The 24,125-nt window shown below is 42.9% G+C and overlaps 1 protein-coding gene across 4 annotated transcripts in view; it reads left to right on the top strand.

The window, feature by feature from the left end:
* Positions 1-24,125, top strand: part of lrp8 (low density lipoprotein receptor-related protein 8, apolipoprotein e receptor) — a 114,453-nt gene that overhangs the window by 34,681 nt on the left and 55,647 nt on the right. For all 4 annotated transcript variants that reach the window (XM_035413702.1, XM_035413703.1, XM_035413699.1 and 1 more), the window contains exon 3: positions 22,898-23,020. In XM_035413702.1, the coding sequence (XP_035269593.1) occupies positions 22,898-23,020 (123 nt within the window). The remainder of the gene's footprint in view (positions 1-22,897; positions 23,021-24,125) is intronic.

A 24,125-nucleotide genomic window follows, 5' to 3' on the forward strand; every position in this document is an offset into this window, starting at 1 on the left:
TTAACTAAAAATACATTTCGCAGAATAGCTTTCTAGCCCTCTTTAGTTTTCTAATAAATTTGCTTAGTCCTTATATCGGGTTCTGAACTATAATTGAACTGAAATCTTAAGCTAATAAAAGTCTGCTTTAAAGCATGATACAGACACATTTCTGCTCAGACAATGCTTATATTGGTGAAACCCATATATCTGTCAGGAAACCAATGCATATGCAGTACCTGAAGCCAATGCATACAGTATATTTGCAAACAATAGAGGTGTAAATCCTCTATTAGTTAATTACTTTCATGATGTTGTATTACCTCTTAGTTCATTACCTTCCCTATGTCACACCAAATCTGCCAGAATTGGCAGCTCCTAAACCACTTCATACTGTATGTCTCTAATAAACCAACATATGAAAACATTACGGATGTTAAATGTATAAAAAAATGGATTTAGTCTGATTTGTCAAGATCAAAGAATGAGTTCATCAGGTTTAACGACAGGTGAAGTCTGCTTTAAATGTTTTTTTAATGGGAGGAGTGTACTAGGAATACCAAAACATTGTTATTCAGTAAGTTTCAGGATAAAAATCCTTGAAGTAAAAAAATAAATAAAAATACAATCAATTATTTGACAATCAGATCAGAGAATTATGAAAGAGCTCTTTGAAAAGCTCTTTTACAGACCGCTTTTTGGAAGATAAAAGGAAGCAATACTAAAAAATAGATTCTGTATTATTTAATACTCTGTCCTCTGCTGCCCTGATTTGCCAGAGGGTATGGTTGGACATCAAAGCCCGAACTGTCGGCCTTGAAGTGCTCTGATGAAGGCTGTGATTTGAATGCCTTCCAAACTCTGTTCAAAGGTGCTTCGAGAAGAATAATAGAAATGGAGGCATTTTGGCAGATTTCAAATTGCCTAAAAATTGAAATTGTTCGATATTTTCTTACCTATTTCACGCTATTTGCCCTGTTTTTATTGGCTAATTTGCATTCGCACCCAGGCACACATTACTAAGGTTTTACTGTCCTGAGAGCCAGACATTATATTTTTTATGGACAGGATGTCATGATGTCGGTGTTCATAAAATCTAACAGATGTGATGGATCACTGCAACTCATGATGCAAGTCCTGGAAAATTGTACAGTTAGAAAAGTTTATGGTATTCTAGCTAAAATTCTGGGAGAACCCTGGTGTATTCTGTTGGATTTACTTATGCATTTTCTCATACTTGGATATGTGTATATGCTGTGCTGAACCATTACTGTGTCTGTATGTGTGTGTGTGCATGTGTATATGCGCGTGCGTGTTTCTGTGTCTTCTGTGTGCGTGTCTGTTGTGTACTGACCACATGCGGTGGACTGTATGTTATGTCCTGACTGTGTGTGTGTACCCATGACGGTGTTTACCCCTGACTGTGCGTATGCTGTTTATTGACTCTGTGATGTGACTGCACTCCCCAGGTACTGCCGCGGGCATCTGTGTGCGCCGGATGCCAGTAAGGCTCCTGCTTTAGGCGAGGTCCTCAGCGCAGCGTGTCCTCGTCCCGCTGCTTTAGAGGTCGATGCTGCTCTGCTGCAGAGAGCCAGTGAGCCCGTGGATTTGTGACGCTTTTTTAGTTCGGGAACACTGCTGCCAGCTCTGTCAGATCAACTTTGTGACCCGCAGTGTTCTGGGATGACAGCCTGAGGATGATAACTTTCACGCACCCATGAATCGATATGACGATTCATAGAAATGGAATAGATATGGTCTATTCATATTTAAAGGGTTAAGCCTAATTTGTACTTCATTGCAAGACACTGTTGTGCAGCAAAGTATAAATTAGCCTTATTTCTGAATCTGAAATAAAAATTCAGATTTGCTGTCGCATCTGACATAAATCTATAGGTTTTCCTGAGATGCAACTGTGAGGTAATGGGGACCCACCTGCTACGTAATATGGCCAAATTATGCCATCATTGACTGAAGTGTAGCTAAGAAAGGAGTATAAGTAGGGCAAATATTAACGGATGAAAATGATCTATGCAAGATTGACAGTGGCTGTGGATACTTTGTTAGATGTAGGAGCCATGATGAAGAGAGGTGCAGCAGCTTAGTACCACCAAATCTATTTCTGTGAATCATTTCTGTCAACTTAAATTCCATTATTCATCAAAACGTAGTAAAAAAAAAAAAAAAAAATTTCTTGCTTTGAAAACAGTTCATGTTGAGATTTTGTTGTGATGCTTGATTTTCCAGTAAAGATATCATATGTATTTTGCTTCTTCTGTTTTGATGCTGAACTCATGATTGCATGTGACTTGATGGCTATGAAGTTTTGATTTTGTTGTATCTTTCCGGTCAGATTGAATCCTAATCTCTATATTAGTCTCAGAGCAAATGTGGAGTATTAAGGATTCAGCTTTTCAAAAAGCATATTTGGGAGCTTTTGCTTGGAGCTGGCAGGATCCACATAGACTTGGAGCTTCAGTTGTTATTTTGGCCGCAAAACTGAAAGCGAAAAATAAAGACTGCATGTCTTCACTGAAAAAACAGGCATCTTTTCAGGAAGTAATATTTTTTTCATAGTGCTCCAAATTCTACTTAAATCAGAGAAAATGAACTTGTCATGAAGCATCCTATGACTACGCTATGGTGGTCATGGCTATCCCTTTTGCAGATCCTAATAACAACATGAAAAAAAAAATCTTAGTTGTATAGTCCTCCACTTCTGGTACCATGTACAGTGAAAAGTATTGCAAGTTATCAAATTTTTTGGGATTACTAATGATGCGTATATTTTTCCCATTAGTGTTTTTCTTATAAACTTGTATGCTCTTACAGTACATTTTCCGAGCCAAAATTAATTGTCAGCAGATATTTTACAGAAAATGAGAAACTGAAATATGCTGCTTCCCAAGTTATCAAACCCCACATGTTAATATTTGGTTGAACAACTTCATCTGCAATAACAACATGAAATATTTTGGAGTAAATATCTACCATCTTTGTTTGGAGACTTTTGCCTGTTCTTCTTGGAATATTTTCCCCTGGTTGTTCAGGTTGGTTGGATGATGCTTGTGGAACACAATTTTCAAGTAGCGCCACAGATCTCCAACGGGACTGGGCTCAGGACATGGATTGGGCCAGTGTATGACCTTCACCCTTTTTTCTTGAGCAGTGTTGCTTTGGCCTTGTGCTTGGGACCATTGTCCTGCTGAAGGGTAAACTTTCTGCCAAATTTTTAGCAGCCTGAAGCTGGTTCTCTTGCAGTATTTCCCTGTATTTTGCTCCATCCATTCTTTTTAAAGTTTTAACATGATGCCCTGTCTCTGCTGATGACACAATGTTGCTGGGCAACACACTTTCACTGTTGGGTTGGTGTTTCTTGAGGCCTGGGGCAGTGTTAGGTTTTCACCTTGCATAGCACTTAAAGTTTGATGAAAAAACTATCGTGGTCTCATCTGGCAACAAAACCTTTTCCCACATCTTAGCTGGGCCACTCTCATGCTTTCTGGCAAACTCCACACATACTTTCAGATTGGCTCATTTAGAGTCTTGGCTTCTTTCTTGCCACCCTTCAACAGGCTAGTTTTTTCAGGGCCCTTGATATTGTTGACTAGGGCACCTCTTCCACTTTCAGCCCCTGAACTAAGTGATAGCTGTTCTCTCAATGTCTTCTGCCACAGGTCTCCTTGCTTGGATGCTGAGTTTTGAAGGATGACCTGTTCTAGGCAGTACCTGTGCATCTTCCACTTCCTACTGTTGATCCAGCAGTACTCACTGGGATAGCCAAACACTTGTATATTATTTTGTACTCTTTTCCTAATTTATGCTTTTGTATTACTTTGTTTCTAACTTCCGTATAAGTGCACTTTTGTCTTCGTTTTCACACCTTTCTTATAGGTTCACAGCTTGAACAATAATCCTTAAACAGACCAGGGTTTTTATCCAGAAAATATGAGTTACTTTAATGCCTCATGGTTCACAGGAAGAAGCCAATGGTAATGCAATTGTGTCTTAGGGCAATTATTTTGATCTTTGTAAACATGGACCCTCCAGAGAACAGAAGTTGAATACTTACGCAAACGGCATAGTTCAGTTCTTTATTTTTCAGAAAAATATTTTCTGACTTAAAACCAGTGTCACCTTAAAATATTTAATTTTAGTTTCACGGTTTTTAAATAAAGTATTACACAGAATGAAATCTGAATTTGAATGCCCTTTCAAGGCACTGCATTTCAAATAATTATATCATCCACCATATTTTATGTTGAAAAAAGCTGTAAACTAACTGAAGAACGTTATTGAAAAAACCTGGCTTGACAAATGAATAAAACAGATGAAATGCCATTGATTTTATTTTCAAAATAAAATGTTCAAAGAACATCCCTCTTGGGTTTTTGTTTTGATAAAATATTTACTTTGAAACAGAGAAGTATAATGGGTTGGACTGTGTGCTTGAAACTGCTTGAAACCGTGCTTCCATTTGCCCTGCAGGAATTGTCATAGTATTTGTTTTGGGTTAACAAGTCATTGTACACATTATTTAAATGCAAGGTACATAATTATCAGTTAATTAATGGGAAGTTACTTGTCGAAATTTGAAAAACCCCTGGCAGTAAAAGAGAACATTAAATAAAGCTACTTTTAAGATAATGCCTGAACAGCAAGTGGCTCTACAGCACTCTTAGTTCAGAGACCAGTACCTACAATTTCTAACATATTAGTGCAGGATATACTATATCATTACAGCTATACAAATAGTTTGTATTGTTTTCCTTCATTGAGTCCAGGGATATAATTATGTTCTTAAATTTGTTTTCTGTTTTCCTTATATTGGATTCTGAAATTGTATTTGATTGTTGGTATGGCCAATTCAGTTAAGCTGTGCCCAGTAATCTTTTACTTGAACCAGCATCAGTAGTTTTTGTCTCGTAAATGGAAAACAGAAGTCATTTGGTTTACTAGGTATCATTTGGAGCAGGACTGAAGGGAGTGAAGAACACAGAGCAGTGACTTTAGGATATTCAGAGGCAGAAGGACCACTTTGCTGCTGCGCAACGGGGAAAGGTTGGGGTTTGATTGTGGACAAAAATGTTCATGTTGGCACTGCTTGCCCTTCTTTGTAAACGCTTATGCTCTCATGGGAATAAAATGTCCCAGAATTCAATGCAGCAGCCTCACTGTGTGCTCATCCCTACTGCTGCCCTCTGGGGAAAAAAAAAAAGACCAGGGGGCAGACAAGCAAGCACAGGCGCAAGGAAAGTGAAAACAGTGTTTCTGTCATTATAATAAAGATTATAATAGAGGCCTAATTTATAAAAACCTTGGAATTGTCTTGGAATTAATCGTGAATGTGAGCCTGCAAATCATTTCCTACAGTGAATGATTATGAGCTATTATGAAAATGAATGATTTGTAAAATGTCCTTACACACAAAAAAATATTCCTGAATCCTTCCTACACATGATCCGTTTATAAATCAGAAATCTCCTAAAATTGTTTGCATGTGAATGAGATTATGAACTCCACCCACTGGACACCCTCAATATCTTTGAATGGCTGGGGTTTCTGCCATATACTCCCTGTGAATCCATTGTCATGTGATACAAAATTGACATATAGCCATTTTGCATCTTTATTTTGTTGATAGTTTGCAGCAGTGTTAATGTTATTCATTTAAGTATTGCATAGATTAATGCTAGAACTGATGAGTGATGCACGTGGAATGCGCAAAGCAAGTTTGGGCTGAAACTCTTGCTGCAGCTGAAAAACAGTCGGCCTTAGCAATCACATTCTCGCACATTTCCATAATCAACCAATCACATACACACAACACATTTTCTTATACCCTTCCAATCACATGCTCACGTCACCAATGGAGTACCTTTTTAAACCAGCAGTCAAACCTCTCCAGTGCTTCTGATTGCCTGCGCTGCTTTTGGATGCTTCACTTGCTACTGTGCAGAATTGCGCTCACCATCTATCACCCCTGCACCACCTGTTGTTTGGATCTGCTTCTAGGTACCGGGTGGGGGTGGGGGTGGGTTCCTGGTATTCTTCCTGCTTAGCAGGGGAGATGTATCGTGCTCCCTATTTGACAGGGTAGTGCTCACTCGTGTGTGCACTGTAGTACCTGAAGCAGATCCATTCAGCACCAAACCAATAAATGGACTTACATATTAATTAAAATATTTAATCTAAATACGTGAGTTGTCCTGACGGTCATCAATACAAGCCTTCTGTTGCTCACTCTCAATATTGCTCTCAACTATATAGTGTTTCTGTATATCAAACAATTATCATTATCATCAGGCCGTTCTATATTTCATAAATGCATGCACACTTGATCATGTTAACTGTCTTATAGCTTAGTTAATGGCCCACAACATTGCATCCCACAGTGCTTATCACAAAAATGAATCTAAATCTGATCGTGTGCATGGTCTAAGATGCATCTAAATCTGCGAAGGGCTCGGAAAAATATTATTTTTGTCTGAAAATAAATGTGTTGAGTGTGCTGTACAGCTGCATACCCGCAAGGAAAGGTTTGTACACATACTCTGGAGTTTGCGTACTGTACGCATAAGAACATTTTCACATCACGTTTATAAGTATCAATTTGTGCATTGATGTTCACGTTCATTTAGGATCAAATCCGTGCGTATGAATCTTTTGTAAATGAGACCCCTGGTTTTATCTGAGTTGTTGTCAAAGCCGGCCTCATCTTTTCTCACAGTTCTGTGTCTCTGAGGTCTGTGAGCGATCCAGGGCCAAGATAAGACACTGGGTCCCTTCAAGCTTTCAGGATTCCTAATTGCATTTTGCCAGCTGAACAGCCTGCCAAAGTCACCATTGTTTTTCAGCTCCATGTGAAAACGTGGAGGGGTTTCTGTCTTTTGCATCGCACACTGAAATTAGCCAAGGGGCCCTGGAAATATGAGTCTGAGAGCTGGCTGCCCGTGTCATCACCTCACTTTGAAAATCACTCCTGCTCCATTTGCTTTGAGATTTGCTCCAAAGGATTTGTGCTTTTCTGTTTGCTCTGGCAAGGATAATCTGAAAACTGAACTAGCATTGCTCTGTAAAGGCCACTGGAAACAAATATCTGCATCTGGCTTTGAGAGATCTGTATACTACAATGGTGGTCCCCCCCCCCCCACCCCCTTCCAAATACTGACTCCAGGTTGTCTAAACCCGTCTGTGTCATAAGCTATTTGGTTCAGTAAGCACAAGCTGTGTCATTGGTGGGTGCTGTCAGAGTGGAGATGTAATGTGTATTTAATTCCCTAGCTTTAACAAAGCATCAACAGGTTTTCACTAGTCATAACAGTTGTGAGATAACATGCTTTAATTGGTATGGGACTGTGTCTATACTTAGAGTTTGGTAAACATATCCTGTCCAACCAACCCATACCCTTTCCTATTGTACTTCCCTCGAAAACTTTTGCTGTTTATATATGTACATATATTAATCGATGATGAAGTTTCACTGTAAACTGTGTGTTCTTGTTTATTTGCATTGTCTCAATGGTAAACATTCAAGATCTGCATTCATTATCACTTATATAAATATTTTAAAGCATGTTCCTTCGGATTTTTACATTTTATTTTCAGGCCATGTGTTCCTAATCTCATTTCTCTGTGGGTTGTCCCTATTTTGCCACTTTTGACAGGCAGTGTACATCTCTCCACCATTTTGGGTGAACCCACAAATATGTATGCCTAGTGCACTAAGCTAGCCTTGAATTCGCTGACATATTCATCATTTTGAAATGAAAGTCCATTACCATCTTATTTGCAAAACAAGATGCACAATGTCCTGTATAAACTACACTTCCTCATTTCAGACAAGAATAATGACACCATTTGTCTTGTAGTGCTGAAGAGAATGTGCTTATCACACGGTTACCCCATTAAGCTGCTTATCGCCAGCAATAGAATTCATTGTCATTAATACCTTTCAGAACCAAAAAGTTCCCTTACTGCATTCATAACAGCTTGTACTTGAAATTTTTTTTGTTTTTGGGGAGTAAGAGGCACATTTGCAAACTGAGAAATCTTAAAAACTCCCAGATCAAGTGGAGATATGGATAAGTCATGGCGTCTTGGACACACAATGCATATAAATAAGACATCAGTTATTTCATTTCCGCAGATACACTTTAGGCAACAAAGCAGAACTATGCTATTATTAAAAAGCAGTTGATTAATTTATTATTTCCTCGTCTTGCAGGCAGAATTTTTTAGAAGCGAGATGCTCCATATCAGTAATTTCCCAACGCATTTTTGCATTCACATTTTTTCAGAACATACTATGATAATTGCGGCAGTGATGAGCAGGTTATTTTCTCTGACTCGGGTCTGTGTTATGTACACAGAAGTAGACTGCATGTGTTACAGTTAATTAATTTGTACTTCCTGTTTTGTGTAACTGAATATCAATCAATATGCACAGATTAATTAACCACGTCACATGAAACTACGTGGTTCTATTTTGAAGTTTCTCATTGCATTTTGAAATGCCGAGTTCTTTCGGTTGTAGACATGACCAGCGCAGTTACCCATATAGGGTTAGCGGTGTTACCTTCGGTACTGCCTAATCATACACGGTACTAGAGCAGAGGCGTACTGGAAGGGGGCGTGAGGCCCTGGCTGAAGGGGGAGGGCTTTCTGGAGTCCTGGGCTCCTTTTTTGGGGGCTGCATTAATCTTGGGGTTGAAGGTTCTAACTGTGTCACGCTGCTTGGCATGGGGCTCAGGGATTACACACAATGGCCACGAAACAGTGTCAGCATGTTCACAGCAGGGTGACGGAGTTCACATGCTGCACAGATCTGTGTTTTGTTTCCTTTTCTTGCATTTTTGTGAATGATTGCAATTTTATTTGTAATTAAAATTTTTATAATTCTAGAGTGAGCACTGTTTTGGAAGAAACTTTTATTGCTTTCAGATAAATTATTTTATTTATCATGTTTATTGTTGAAATTTGGTTAAAATAATTTGTTTTTGGGAATTTGGGGGATTGTGGGGAGGAGGTGGTTGAGCAACGTTCTATCAATAAATCTTTTTGGGTCACAACAATATCCGATTGAACGTTTTACAATCTACCACATAAAAGTACACTCCCTGAATAGCAATGGGACAGATGCTGTACAGTACACAGTAAAGTGTCTAGTGCTCATTCATCTCTAACTGAGTACACATGGTCCTGCTCTCTGGACAATCAGGGCCATATGTACTGTACTGTGTAAGCGTCGATTTAACTGTGTGTGTACTACACTGTAGTGTACTGTGAGGGTCATTGTTTAAATGTGCAACATTTGCAAAGAGGGTCAGGTGGATTAAAGACACAGTCCAAATTAGACAAACTACTGCTAAAGCAGTGTTCGCCTTAATGGAACAGCGCTTGAGGAAGCACTGCATATCACAAACTAAAAAGCACATCTCTCTTAAGGTGGACTTTTCATTTCACATTTTATAAAGAATGGAAATGGGCCACATGTGCGAATGATTCATGCAAAGAGGAAGCACACAGCAGTAAATGCAGTATATCCTCAGCAATGCGTAATTGAAGGAAGTATATTGGATTTCAGCTTGCCAACAGGATCACGACTAATTTATAGCAAACTGCTTGCAAGGGTTTTCTCTTCTTGAATGTTGAATTAATGATTTGAACATTTGAAAGAGGGATGAGAAAATTATGTTTGAATCATTTTCGCTTGACTGCTTCGTAGTTTGAGACATAGGCATACAGTAACTCTTATAGGGAATGTTTTTATTGAATTTATTCAATAACTCCTTATGATTCACCACAACAATGTATTAAATCTCTAATTTACAGTGAGACAGTGTCTCTTGCCTACTTAAAGCTCCGTGGCCATTTTATGAAATTACTCTGAATGGTGTGGTATTAATCAGGGCCCATTGTGCACGTATGCGTTTCTCTGAATCAGAGCGATACACAGTTATTTCAGTTTTATCTGCCCTCTTCATTGTTCTTCCCCTCTTCTTTGCTCCATTTTCACATCATCTCCTCTCCTTTTCCTGCAGGACTGCCCCTTTCCCCCTCTCTGTATACACACATTATCCTCCAACTACATGAGTGCATAATGTGCTTTCGTAAAACAAATTAACTCAGAAGTTCTAGGATTACATTCACCTTTAATTAATATAATGCCATTCCATTTCAATTTCACATTTCCCCAATTTTGAGCGCTTTCTGTACGGCTTGCGGTAATGTAATTAAGATCTATAAGCTTCCTTTGACATAAAGGAGTTAAATGGAACGCGTGTGCCGTGCCTGGGCGAGGTTGGAGAAGGTTTTTTGCTTGAGTGAGGCTTGGGGAAAGAGGGGAATGGCAGCGTGCAGTGTACGGAGGGGAATGGCGGCGTGCAGTGTACAGAGGGGAATGGCAGTGTGCAGTGTACAGAGGGGAATGGCGGCGTGCAGTGTACAGAGGGGAATGGCAGCGTGCAGTGTACAGAGGGGAATGGCAGTGTACAGAGGGGAATGGCAGAGTGCAGTGTACAGAGGGGAATGGCAGTGTACAGAGGGGAATGGCGGTGTGCAGTGTACAGAGGGGAATGGCAGTGTGCAGTGTACAGAGGGGAATGGCAGCATGCAGTGTACAGGGGGGAATGGCAGTGTGCAGTGTACAGAGGGGAATGGCAGCATGCAGTGTACAGGGGGGAATGGCAGTGTGCAGTGTACAGAGGGGAATGGCAGCATGCAGCGTCGCCTCGCATCTCAGTCCAAACGAGTCCCAGGTGCTTAACGTCCCAGCACTGTCAGAGCACTTGGGGGAAAAAATGAACTCACCCTTAAAAGCTAAAAATGGAGTAGATGTTTGATTTTGCTGTATATTAAACACCACAGCTGATGAAGAGAGTTTGCAGGTGTACTTCTCAAGGTCTGGTTCAGAAAAAGATCGGTTTAAGCCAGGGTTGCACAGCGCGGTTGTTCACTAATTGAAGGTGGATTAAAGAAGATGTAGGTGTAAATTGGTTACGGAGAGTTCTCAGTTGTGTGGGAAGGGTACAGTATGTGACAGTACTTTCTCCACATTATACCTCATTTTGAGGTCATCAGAAACACTCTCTGGCTGCAGCTCCTTCGGTTGGATAATTTCCACTGAGAAAAAGTCCATGAATTTTAATGAGCTGAAACTTTTCATATTGTAACTGAAGTGAAAAATAAAGGCAGAACTTTTTCTTTCCATTTCAAGTCTCACTCGGGTGAAAAATTGAATATGGCAGTACAGTACATAGGGAGTGCATACAATTGCGTAGTAGTATTTTTGAAGATAGAATTCATGTTTGTTTTCATTGGTTTAGTGGTTTGTTATTGACTTTACTCATGACCACTTTGAAGGAGCACACTTTCCATTTATTGTTCAGACATACTTTGAATGGTAAAAACCTCTTATAGTATGGAAGACTGTAAATACAGACTGCAAAAAACACTCCACAGCTTAGCATACGAAGGTAAGGCCAATTACAGCAACAATACAGCCGAGTAGAGTACAGTGTAAACACTTGCAGCCTGTTGTATCTTGTTGAGAAAAATATGTTTCTCCAAATGGCATGATATGGTTGCAAAGCTGTGCAAAGTGGCTTAAACCTTAAAGCGTACTTTAGTTACAATGTACGTGCATTACAACCAAATGCTGTCTGTTTACGCAGTCTAATAACATTCAAGATTCTGAATGCAGTTTATTTATAGCAACTTCTGGCAGAAAATCTTTGCTTTTATAGTCTGTGTGCTTCCAAGCAATCCATTGCTATCAAGAACGATTGGCTTCACAGAACCAATTTCAGCTGATACAGTTAAGCTTCTGTAGCACTGAGGTTAGAGTTATTATGCAAGATACAAATCTGCCGTTGAAACCAAGCATTGACAGCAATGCCATATTCCTCCTTTCATGGGGCAGAGTGGCCCAGGGAGAGGCTGGGTGTTAAAGCAGGGACGTTAAAGCCACAGATTGGGGTTTACTCTTTACCTTCAGTGCGGGAAAACAAACACCGAAAAGACAATGAGCTGCACTCACTCACTCACTCACTCAGGCAAGATCAACACCAATCCCAGTGCTGATAGATTTCCTTTGTCCTGCACAATTTTCTCCCCACTTCCCCAGTAATACCTCATTTTTTTTCTTTCCAAAAATGCTCAATAATTTATCTGAGTGCGCGGCGCTGCGGCTGTCCCTGCAGCGTGGGAGAGTGCTCGCGGAGCGCCTTCCGATGCGGTGAATAGCGTCGGCTCTGACAGCGCCGTAAATTATTCCCACGGCGCAGGGCTCCCCTCGCTCCCGACGCTTCGGGATGCCGTGGCGGCCCTCTCGTACGGATGTCCGTATTCATCAGGGGCGAGGGGGGGGGGGGCGTTCGCCAAAAGCACCGCCGCGGACAATGGAGCGCCGCACCGTTACCAATGCGCCGCGCGGGGCTGCGTCCAGGCGGCCCTCTTTCTCATTCCCGGCATGTCGCAGCGCAGGACAGAGGCGCAGTGTTTCCTGCTCCGAGCGGCGGTCCCGCCGTCCCTCTCCCGCTCCTGCCGCTCTGCTCCAGAGTAAACCCAGAGACTGGGCCAGTGTGCCCCCCCCCCCTCTCCCTCTCCAGGGTCAGGCTTCAGGGATCTGGGGTGTGCTGGACGTCCCAGAGTCACACCGATGGGCCCTTTCCCTGATGCGGTACAGCCCCGAGAACACAGAGCACCTTCTCCTAAGAAATATGTGATACTCCAAGGGCATTTCTAGTCTTGTATCAAACATCTAATGCCAAATCAAAGAAGGTTTAAGAAGGGATTTGAAGACAGAAATCAATGGAGATTCCCTGATGTAGCTTGAAAAGGAACTGTCTGAATTCTAAGCGAGATAACTATGATGAGCGAATGAGCAAACGGGACAGGCTGCTTACTGACAATACAGGTTACATTTCCTCTGTGGACAGAGGATTTGTGTATAGATCCCAGCAAATTGTATGCAAGATTGTAATATGCCTCTAATCTGTGATCTGTCAAGTACAACAGAAGATATCAAGGATTGCTTTAGAGCAGTGGTCAGGGCTTGACATACACTATGGCACATTATTTGATCCTTGTATCTAATTAAAGTTTTATGTGTGTTCTTACGTCTTCCTTAAACAGTCTAATATTTGGAAATTAAGCCTGGGTTAAATGCTTGCCTGTATGTGTGTACTAATCTCCTAAACCAGAGATGGTTCTGAGAAGGGTGATTGAAGCATTCTTAGTGCCTCTGATAAACCTTTATCCTGCGTTTTCTTTTTTCTTTTTTTGAAAACGTATTTTCTTCAGAGAATAAAGCTAGTTGCCCTTTAAAGAGTTATTTTCCTTTCATTTTATTTTGTATTTAAAGTGGTTATCTCCAAAAGCCAGAGTTCAACCCCCTCTAAGCCCCCTTAGCTGGGGAAGCCAGTCAGTGGAAATATTAAAACGGCTCACCTGCTAGGGACAGAGGCATTGATCTTAGCAGCCCCCACCCGCTACGGGCGCTTTTGATGGCCGCCGAGCCCAATTTGGCGGGGACTCCTGCCAGGCCCCCTGCCGAACACAGAATGAAAACGCAGGCCGGGAAAGAAAGGGAGCGAGGATAAAGGGAGTTTTCTCTGAATTTTGTTAACTGGAGTCGGACTGTGATGAACTTTGATGAACGATTTGCATCTCGGACGTCAATGAGGTGGCCTTTGTTCACGGTCCCAATTCAGGGGGACACAAGGCAAACTCGTCCTACTGGCAGTCTACCGGACAAAGAGGGTGAACCCTGCGCCTCTTGTCCAATCCTGTCATGTCAGAAGAGGCACCCATTGGGTTGGCTTTCATATACACTGCAGAGAGGAGGCGAATGGGTCTTTTGTGACCTCATATTGCGGCAGACATTTTGAATCTGGAACAGGACCTGAGCTGTTGTAGTCTGGGAGCATACTCACATCAGCTGTGGGGGAATGAGAAGTCAGAGAGCGCGGGCGGCGTGTGACATTGTGACATGGGGGGGATTCATTTGTATTCAGATGGCTAGAGTTGTCTTGGATACGCCTAGGTGACTGGAAAACATTCGAGGAGAGGAAGTTAGTGAACTGTTATTCTGCCGGCGTGCTCTGATACCCACGCTGATTAAAATCAGCCAACAATGGTACATAACTATACATCATCCCTTTAAATCTCCACCTGAAAGAAAACATGGCGTTTCTGCTTTTTTTTTTTCCCTCAGGGCTTCATTTACTTTCCTCTGCCTTTTCAGACTGAATCCTGACAATCTCCCAGTCAACAGCAGTCAGATCCCCGAGGAAAATCTTTTTCACCATTCATGGCTGCTCCTTTATGTTCTAACTGGCTCTGTTGGTGTGTTTAACTTTTCTCAGGATTTATCCTCTTCCATCATAGATCACTTGTAAATATCAACAAAGACACAAAGACCTCACAGTGCTCTATGTCTCACAGGAAACAATATGAAAATCTCAAAATTGTAAATGTACCGCATTTGCATTGGTCACCTGCAAGCGTATTGCCGAAAAGTGTAGATCTCGCTCATCGACTGGGATATGTTCATTTTTCTTCTTTGAAAAGCAAATAAATTCAGTCTGCATGGCCATAAGCTATACGCAGGAAATGCCTCTCCAAATATCTCCCCCGAAACCCAAAATCATTAGGCTTTGTAGCACTATTAAAAAGCTTAACTATTGTGTAAATTCATCCTCAGTCAATAATGAGCAACATGAAACCGTGTGAGGGATTAGCAGAGAGACATGTCTGCTCTGACTTAAGCTCTTAGGACAGAGAACAGCTGAATTGCGTTTGTGACTTTTTTCAGCCGCACAGCTCAGCCAGCTGTAAATGGCGGCTTATTAACAATAAGGCACAAGCCTTGCTTTGTCCGCGCTTACTGCCGATGATGAGCGTTCCGGTTTAAGATCGGGGTCTTCGGTTGGTGAAAAAGCAGGGCTCCGTAAAGTCTGGGCAATAATTTATTTTATTTTTGCCCCCGCTTGTATTGATGGCAACAGCAAACACAGCGGCGGAGACCAAACCGCCGGTGAAAAGTGCCAGGTCTCATGCGCGGCTAATAGATCAGGGCTGAGAGCGCGGCGCTCCCCGGCGCGTCAGCGGCTCCCGCGCGGCCGGGAGCAGGGGCGGGCGCGGCCCTGGCAGTGAGCGATGACTCGCGGCCAGGTGGAGCGCCGCCGCTGCAGAATCGGGTGTAAAAATACACCTGCGCAGACAAAGGAGAGAGAGAGAGAGAGGAGAGCAGGCACAGAACAGGGTAAAGCCGGGCGTGGCAGAGGGACAGGCAAAAAAATTAAAAGAGTGAGATTTAGATCGCCAGCATCGCGGAGCAGCCCTTTCTCGATTGGAGAGACGCCGTTCTCCCTCACAGAAAATAATTACATCTTGCTGTCGCTGAAATCCTGGCAAGTCGAGGCAGCAGGTTGTGTTTTTTTTTCCCCGTTAGATTTACTGGCCTCCCTTTGAGACTGATAATGCTTTGTGTGCTGTACCGCTTTCCTGTGGCAGGTAATTGTAAGTTGAAATTAATTCCTTTTTGTCTGTAGGGAAAATCTGAGCGCGCCTTTGTCTCCAGGCTTTGGCTTTGTTGCCAGCGTCGCCGTCTGTGTGCTGATTTTATTATTATGCCTTTCAATAAATAAAGCTGCCAGCAATTTGTCTTGTTTTACAGCGCACACTGTGATGATTAGAAACGATGATTGCAGTGCATTGTTTTTTACATTTTTTTTTTTACTAAAAGCAAAATTGTTTTGCATGTACTGGTATTGCAGAATCAATACCTGCCTATTCCATTAGAAAAAGTCATTTTTCATTACTCGGGATCAGCTTTATGTGAAATGGAGTTTCGTGTAATTTAGGATTCTTTGGTACTTGTTATTCCTTTCATATCTTGATGCCTTTTGTCTTCATGAAGGTAAAATAGCATAATGTAAGTTCTATTGTCTTTTGGTTAACACTTTAAATCAAAGCTCCCTCATAAATGTCAATGAAGAACATTTTTGTCATCTTAGTCTGATTCATTTTTCATGTCATAAAAAAGCACTATTATTTTATTTATTTGTTTATTTATTTATTTATTTATTGGTTTAACAAGGACAGTGCCACAGCCACTTTGCAGCCATAGAATTATCTGTCAAGCTGAATTTCATCTGTATTCCCTGGGCAGGTAGCACTAAAAAAATACATGCAGATAGCGGCACATTGATTAATGAGCACACACAATCATTATCCATCAAGGTTAAAACACGTACAATCACATCCCCCTTATTAAGCCAAGGAAAGGAAAGGAGAAAATACACTGCTCTTGCCATTTAATAGTTGCTTAGGGGTCACATGATTTCAGTTGTTATTTGAACCGTGTAAAACTGGCGGATTGTTCAGTTTTAATATGGTCATGTGAACACCACGTGGCTCATTACCACTTAACACAACTCTTGTGTTGCTTTTTTTTTTTTGAATGGATAAGGGTGATGTGTAGAGGTGCACTTTGAAAACCCAGCAAATGGCTCCACAGCATGAGAAGGTTGCACACTCAGCCACTGGGGAGCTCTGGCCCTCTGGTGCTCTGCAGCCACTAAGATCGATCCTTTGTAAGCTCCGTTCTTGGGCATAGGGCACACAGGGGTTGGCGGGGAGTGTTTCAAATGGCATTCTCACATTTGGGGCAAGGCCTTGTAGCGCTGCCTTTGCCTGCGGCGGTGATGAAGTTGACCCAGGGAAGCTAAATGGGCTGGCAGTAACAGCAGGCATATCGGTTACATCACGGTCTGACGCCAAGCAGGAGGTGGAGGGAGAAGAGGGATTGTGAGGTGTGATTAAAATGCTGACCCATCAAGGAGATTCTGTGGGGCAGATGGGCTGTAAGGGAGGGGTTGGCGGTGATGGGTGTAGGGGGGGGGGGGGGGGTTGCTGTCTGAATGTGTAATAAATCGATGGAGGTCAGCGCTCACAGACAGATGTCGCACAGCAGGTCTGTCAGTGGGAGGGACAGCCGCCAGGTGGTTGCAGGGCATGCGCCTCCAGCAACGAGGAGCGGCAGGCCAGCTGGAGGAGCCCCGACCGGGCCCCCAGGAACACCTGATGCTGTCTCCTGACACCTGTCAGAATACTCCCACTCTCTCACACCTGTCAGAATACTCCCACTCTCTCACACCTGTCAGAATACTCCCACTCTCTCACACCTGTCAGAATACTCCCACTCTCTCACACCTGTCAGAATACTCCCACTCTCTCACACCTGTCAGAATACTCCCACTCTCTCACACCTGTCAGAATACTCTCACTCTCTCACACCTGTCAGAATACTCTTGCTCTCTCACACCTGTCAGAATACTCCCACTCTCTCACACCTGTCAGAATACTCTTGCTCTCTCACACCTGTCAGAATACTCCCACTGTCAGAATACTCCTGCTCTCTCACACAATCTCTCAGAATACTCCCACTCTCTCACACCTGTCAGAATACTCCCACTCACTCACACCTGTCAGAATACTCCCACTCTCTCACACCTGTCAGAATACTCCCACTCGCTCACACCTGACAGAATACTCCCACTCTCTCACACCTGTCAGAATACTCCCACTGTCAGAATACTCCCACTCTCTCAAACCTGTCAGAATACTCCCACTGCCAGAATACTCCCACTCTCTCACACCTGGCAGAATACTCCCACTGTCTCACACCTGTCAGAATACTCCCACTCTCTCACACCTGTCAGAATACTCCCACTCTCTCACACCTGTCAGAATACTCCCACTCTCTCATAACATGTTAGTATTCTCCCACTCCCCTATCTCTAAATTTCTCAGGTAACCTGTGTGCACCTGAGAGTAATTATGAGAGCTGATGTCCCTTCAGGACCAAGAGAGGGGGAAGGGGACTTGGCCTTAACTGAAGCTGATCTTATATATATGATTGATTTTGATCTTAACTTCATCTCCATGCATGGTAATCAGCCATCTGCCTTCCCTCTCACTCCCGCTATATTCCGTCAACATTGAACAAAAGCTCTTTTGTTTTTATTGTAATTAGAGAGCTTTCCAGTGCGTATACAGCTATGCTCTGAAAAATCCGCATGCAAACTATTTGATTATGTATTCTGCTGAATGGCAACAATCAAATTATTTGCGGGGTATGCAAAACCTTCAGGCAAACACTGTCAGGAAGAGAAAAAAAATATGGCTCAGATGTTTTACTGAATCGATTTATATTGATTTAAATGAGAGGGAATGCAATATTCTTTTGAAGTATATTTAAAATTGCTGTCAAGGATATGGAAAAGTTGCTGATCTGTCATACGGACCATGACATGATCAGAGATGATTACAGCCTGAATATTAGACACGTGCTAACGGCCACAGTGTGATTACTTTGATAACGCTGCTCGCACATCCAGTGCATTCAGATGGAACAAGTAATTGGTTCACTTCTTTATCCTGATCCCATGTTGGATCTCAGAATTAAACCACATCCTAATAGCTATGTAATGGTCTATGGTGGATGCACATGGCCACAGTGTAATGGTCACAGTTATAGCACGTTGGGGGACAAATAGCTAAAACAAGTAGGCAGTGGAGAAAAGCTACAGTCTATTTTTCAAATGGAAAAACAGTGGCTCAGCTACCGCTTCCCTCTCCCACGACTGGCAGGGCCAAACAGAGCATTGCTGTGAACCTGAAGAGTCCCTTGTGCTACAGCTCTCCCCATCTCCTCACATGGGCACTGCTGAGTCATTGAAGTCACGAACAAAACAGCGTGCAGAAAGGGAAAGCATTTGGAGGCAGGGGAGTTGATGGGAGATTAACCTTTGTGATTCTCTGCCTTTGCCTGTGTGTTTGAAAACGGCTTACCTTTATATTCACTTGTGCTTTAGAATCCTTTGAAATCCACCTCGGTTCTGAGAAAAATCTAGCTGTCACCACGTATTTGTTTGGTTTTGAAGCTCAGGGATTAAACCTGCGCAAGATGTTGTAGCGCTCTTAGTAAATTTGTGCTTCATTTGGTAGGGAAGGGTCTCTGCACTGTGTATCTGGCTGTTTGGCCCAGTGGACTCCCAGCAGATTGGGATGTTTTCTTTTTGAAAGGCAGACCGTGTGACTGTGGAAGGAGCTCAGAGATGCCTCTGGTAGTGGCTCGCCTGTTGATCCAGCCCTCTCCTCTGGGACGTCTGTCTTCACAGGGGGCCTCATATCTCTCGCCTCTGTTGTGCTCATGACCACTGCTCCCGACTGCAGTTTCCCAAGATATTTCTTATTCTCCTCCACCTCTCCTCCCAGAGGCTGCAGTCTCCAGTTTACTCCTGGAAGCCCTTTAATGTTCTGAAGAACCTTTCAACTTTCCCCCCTGTCGCCCCCTCCTGGCTCCCCCCTCCTTCCCGTCCGCCGCGAGAATCAGAAAAAAGGCGTTTCCTCCCTGGAGTCCCCCTGCCGTGGCCTCTATTGAATCCTGCTGCTCGATCTTTGTGATGACACGGTCCTTGTGATGACACGCTCTGTTCCCTGGCTCTGATCAGGCCAGTCAGAGAGTGGAGATCCTCTCCCACCCTCACCTGCAACCGCTCTCCCCCCATCGCCCCCACCCCCCCCACCCCCCACCGAGGCACTGCCGCTGCCCTGCATAACAGTCACTGCACACGTGCACCTGCTCCTCCAAACAGGGTCACATAGAAATGAGTGCAGGGCGAGTTTGCGTTGGTGCATTGGGTGCATTCCCTCATCTACAGAAGGCTTTGAAATCAACCTTTTTAATTATTTCAATATAAGCAAGCAATAAATGTAGCAGTGTGCAGTCTGCCCATATTTACAGCGTTTTTCACGGTCCAAGTGTTTGACAAGGTGACCGTGACTTATGATAGATCAGTGCAATAAATAGGGGTTAGTCCCTGGGCTTAGCCACACACCTGCCATAGACACTGTCTACTGATCTTCTGTTGCAGTATGTTTGATCCTTTGGTACCACTGTCAGGCTTTGTGGAGGAAATGAAGTGAGGAAATTGAATGGCTTTGACCTTCACCTCTTCATTCGTCCTTCGTCATGTTCCCACTGCAGTTCAGTTGTTGCCACACTTTGAGCATCTTAAATGAACACCCTGCATTCTGTAAACATGACGGGTCAGAAAGAGCCTATCAGTAATCACTGTGATCCTTAGACCATGTAATCTGGAAAATGTCAGTGCCTCTTAGCTCTGAATGTTATTTTCACTCAGGTAAACCATGGATGGACCTTTGCCAATTAATTTGTCTTGCTGCTAGAATGAGAAAAAAACCTGTTTTTTTGCACCAGTCAAGCCAATACCAAATGACTTCATGGTTCCAATGGGAGTGGACGTGATTCTCTGAGCTCTCTTGGCCTGTCTGGAAATGTGGCGGTTCTTTTGGCCTATGGGAGAATCTCAGACAGCCTGTGTGTGCATTGTGTTGGGTAATGCATAAGTCATTATCTCCATATCCTTCAGGGAGCTGAAGAGGAGGGTCCAGATTTATCTGGCATCGAGAGAGGAGCTGGCAAATCATTGCGTTGAGTTTTAAGAAGCCCCGCAAAAGGAGAATGCCAGCGAAGCCACTGGAGACTTTAAACATACACAAACCAACAGCATCTGGCAAACCTTCCAGCAGAGTTTTTCTCCAGATAATTATAAACATATTATCATACATTGCAATACTAAAACTTGCTCTTGGTAAACCGTTTTGCCGGTTGCAAGGCAGTATGCTGTGTTTGCTGTTTGTCCTTGAGATGGAGAGCAAACACAGGCGCCGTGGGTTATTAGGAGGAGATCAGGGCAAACAGGCCAGGTCTTCAGTGGGTAAGCACTCCTCTTTGGAGAAAAGGCCCAGCCCTGTGAGCATCCCCTCTGTGGAGGTCTGCCCCCTGTGATGGCTGTCCTCCTGGGTTTATGCAGAAAGACTGGGGCCTTATTATGTGGCTGTTTGGCCCAGACGATGTAGGAGAGCTAGATGAAATCCCACTATCGTGATCAGGGCACAGGCTTGCCCAGTCTCATGGGAGATGCAATTCCACTATGGGGAATTTCTGTGTACACTTATCCTTTAATCTCTCGCACTGTTTTTTTTTTTTTGGCCATTTACCATATGTATCCTTATCTAATACCCCAATTAATAAATCATACCTGCTTTTCTCACATTCTTACCAATATAATATCTGTGAGTATGAATGGGTGATTGAGGATCACACAAATATTAACTGAAATATTTTGTGTTAACAATGGGATGAGCTGAGCAGTGAGCAGTAAACAACTGTAATGTTTAGTCCCATTGGGATTATTTGCGGTGTTTTATGTGCTTTAATATCGCTGCTCTTTAACCATTAACTTACAAAATACAAGGCCGGAGACTACATCTTCCCTGTGAATTGCCTATTGTAAATATTGGGAGCATATTATAGGAGTAAATCCAACTTGCGTTTTATTCTTTCAACCTCTGTGAGGTGATGTTTTATTAAAGCAATAACCACTGTGGCATTTAGCTGATGTCTGGGGCACGTTATTGCCTTTTCTGCCTTTTTCTTACATGCAGACAGTTACCTCAGAGACACTACCAGATACAGGCCAGACTGTTAAAGTGAGGTGGTGATGTTGGGTTGGGGGGGGTCAGATAAGAAGGTAAAAAGTTAATTGCCGTCTGACGGTTTGGCTCCACCGGCTTGGAAGTACCTGACTCACACTGACACATTCTGTCGGTGATTTGAGAGCCTGTCAGTGTTTATAACTCCCGCTTTTTCACGGACAGGGCACTAATGCCTCCTTGAACAGCCATTATTTTATCCTTCTTCCTTAAGCCTTGAAAGCATCCCACGGTATAACGCATAAAAAACATGTTAACTTGTTTTTTTTGGTGGGGGGGGGGGGGGGGGATTCTGGTGGAGAGAGGGTTTGTGATAAAGCTTATTTTCGGCAACCGTGATTCTAAATAGCTTTCTGATAACATTGTTTCCTACTGCAGGACGGTGCACAAATTAGGCTATACATGAAATGAAAAAAAGTCTTGCCATTTTCCAGCTCCTATTATGTAATTGGATCAAGAATTTAATATGCAACTGTTTCCAAGATTTTCTTAATTCGGTTACATCCAGTACATGTAAAGGAAAAGAAAAAGCTTTTTTCGTGATAGTGACCTTGGGCCTGGACTGTAGAAACAGTGAGAATTATAGTACACACTCTAGCAGAATATCGTACAAAACCTTTTACACATATTTATAAATGCATTTGAAAAGCAAGTTGTTGAGTGCAAATGCTGTGAAAAGTTGAGTTTCATGTTATAGGTTGATTCGTACCTATTCTCTGACCCTGCATCCTTACCAGGTCATATCCTCCCAAAACCCAACAATTCACTTTTGTCCCCAGGAGGGACATGAGTCTCTGGGCTTAATCTCATTAACCGTATAGTCTGCTATACCAAAACATTCACTATAATGGACATTAAAATTTTTTATAAAAAATGTTTTGACAACACATGCATGTTTTTCAAAAATATGATTTATTTAATGGATGAAGGCACACTACATGCATACGTTTCAAATCCTCCTGAGACCTGAGAGGCAGAATACTAATTCTAGTATTAGTACGAATACTAGAATACTTGATACTAATGCATGTAGTGTGCCTTCATTAAGCTCAAAATGCAGGATGATTTAAACCTTGATATGTCCATACACCATACTGTATGTTCACTGTCACATGATGACAGGCTGGAAACAGCCATCTGGCTAATGCAGAGCCCCTCATTGTGTGAACCACAGCAGTTTCAACTGCAGCCAATCACTACGAGGGCTACTGATGATACACAGACTGGGACCAAGTTCTGTAACACACCCTCAACTCATCCCCCCTCTCTTTTTCTTTCTCTTCTCTTTGTCTTCTCTCTGTCCTCTGTCATTTCTCTCTCTGAGCAGCAAAGAAGACGTGTGCCACGACGGACTTTGCCTGTAAGAACGGGCAGTGTGTGCCGGCTCGGTGGCGGTGTGACGGGGAGCCGGAGTGTCCTGACGGCTCAGATGAAGCGGACTCCACCTGCAGTAAGTGACCGCACTGCGTCCCATCTGTGCAGTGGCCTGGGCAATATTTAAGCACAGTTCTGTTTGTTCGTTCATGTCTGTCTACAGTTTTTTCCTTGTTTTTATGTACTTGTTTGGGTCATGTATAATTATTTTTGCGTGTGCATTTTTATGCATCTTATGTGTGTTTGCATGTTTGTGGGGTGTGGAACTGTGCATTTGCGTTTGTGGTACTTGCATTGTTACTGCTGAAAGTGGAATTTCCTCACTGGTTATGTTATGAAAGCTCAAATAAATCGAAGGCGAATATGGCTCTGACCTTGAAGTGCCTTTTTCTGTGTGGTCACCACTTCTATTGAACCATGGCATGCCATGGGATAGACAAGCGTGCAGAGCAGGGAGCTCCTTTTTTAAAACTAAAGCAACCCAGCAGCTTTTTGCACAGTGGCTAGGAAAGTGCATCAGAAAAATAAATCATTCAAATTCATATTTGATTTGATTATTTACTCCAGAGTGGTGAGCAAGACCTCATTGGGATTGACTGATTCAGCACCATGTCTATGAATTTATGTGTTTCTAAAACTGAATCTGTTTCCTGGTGGGGATAATCAGATTGACACAATAATTTCAGTATATGCTCACGCAGGGAAGAGCTGGATCTGAGAGTTGTTAAACTGCGCCAGTTCTAGAGATGCTACAGACAGGCCGTCAGGGTACGCCTTGCGTTTCTGGGGCTCTGTCATCAAGGCAGACAGCTATTCAGGGGTCCACCCCGGTTTCTGGTGACTGGTTACCTGTGAACATGAAGTTTCATACCATTCTGGCCACAGTCATTGCTAATGGCCTGTGTCTGCACTCAACGCCAGCTTCTGACCAAACGTGTGCTGGCGAACTTAATGGGCTCCCAGGCGCAAACACGAATTTCTCCAGAGGACCCGGAGGTCAGAATTATTGAACTTGTCGCAGTCGGACAGATTTCTCCATTTCAAGCTCTGTTTTTTTTGTAGATTGCTTTAAAAATTGCATTCTGTCGTTGCCGGCTCCCTCAGAAATGCTTCGTACGGTATGTGAACAAGGCCGTGGGGAACACGGTGGTCCACCGAAGCAAGGTTTCACCTTGTTGTGG

The sequence above is a fragment of the Anguilla anguilla genome, chromosome 4, assembly GCF_013347855.1.
Source record: "Anguilla anguilla isolate fAngAng1 chromosome 4, fAngAng1.pri, whole genome shotgun sequence".
Taxonomy (NCBI): Eukaryota; Metazoa; Chordata; class Actinopteri; order Anguilliformes; family Anguillidae; genus Anguilla; species Anguilla anguilla.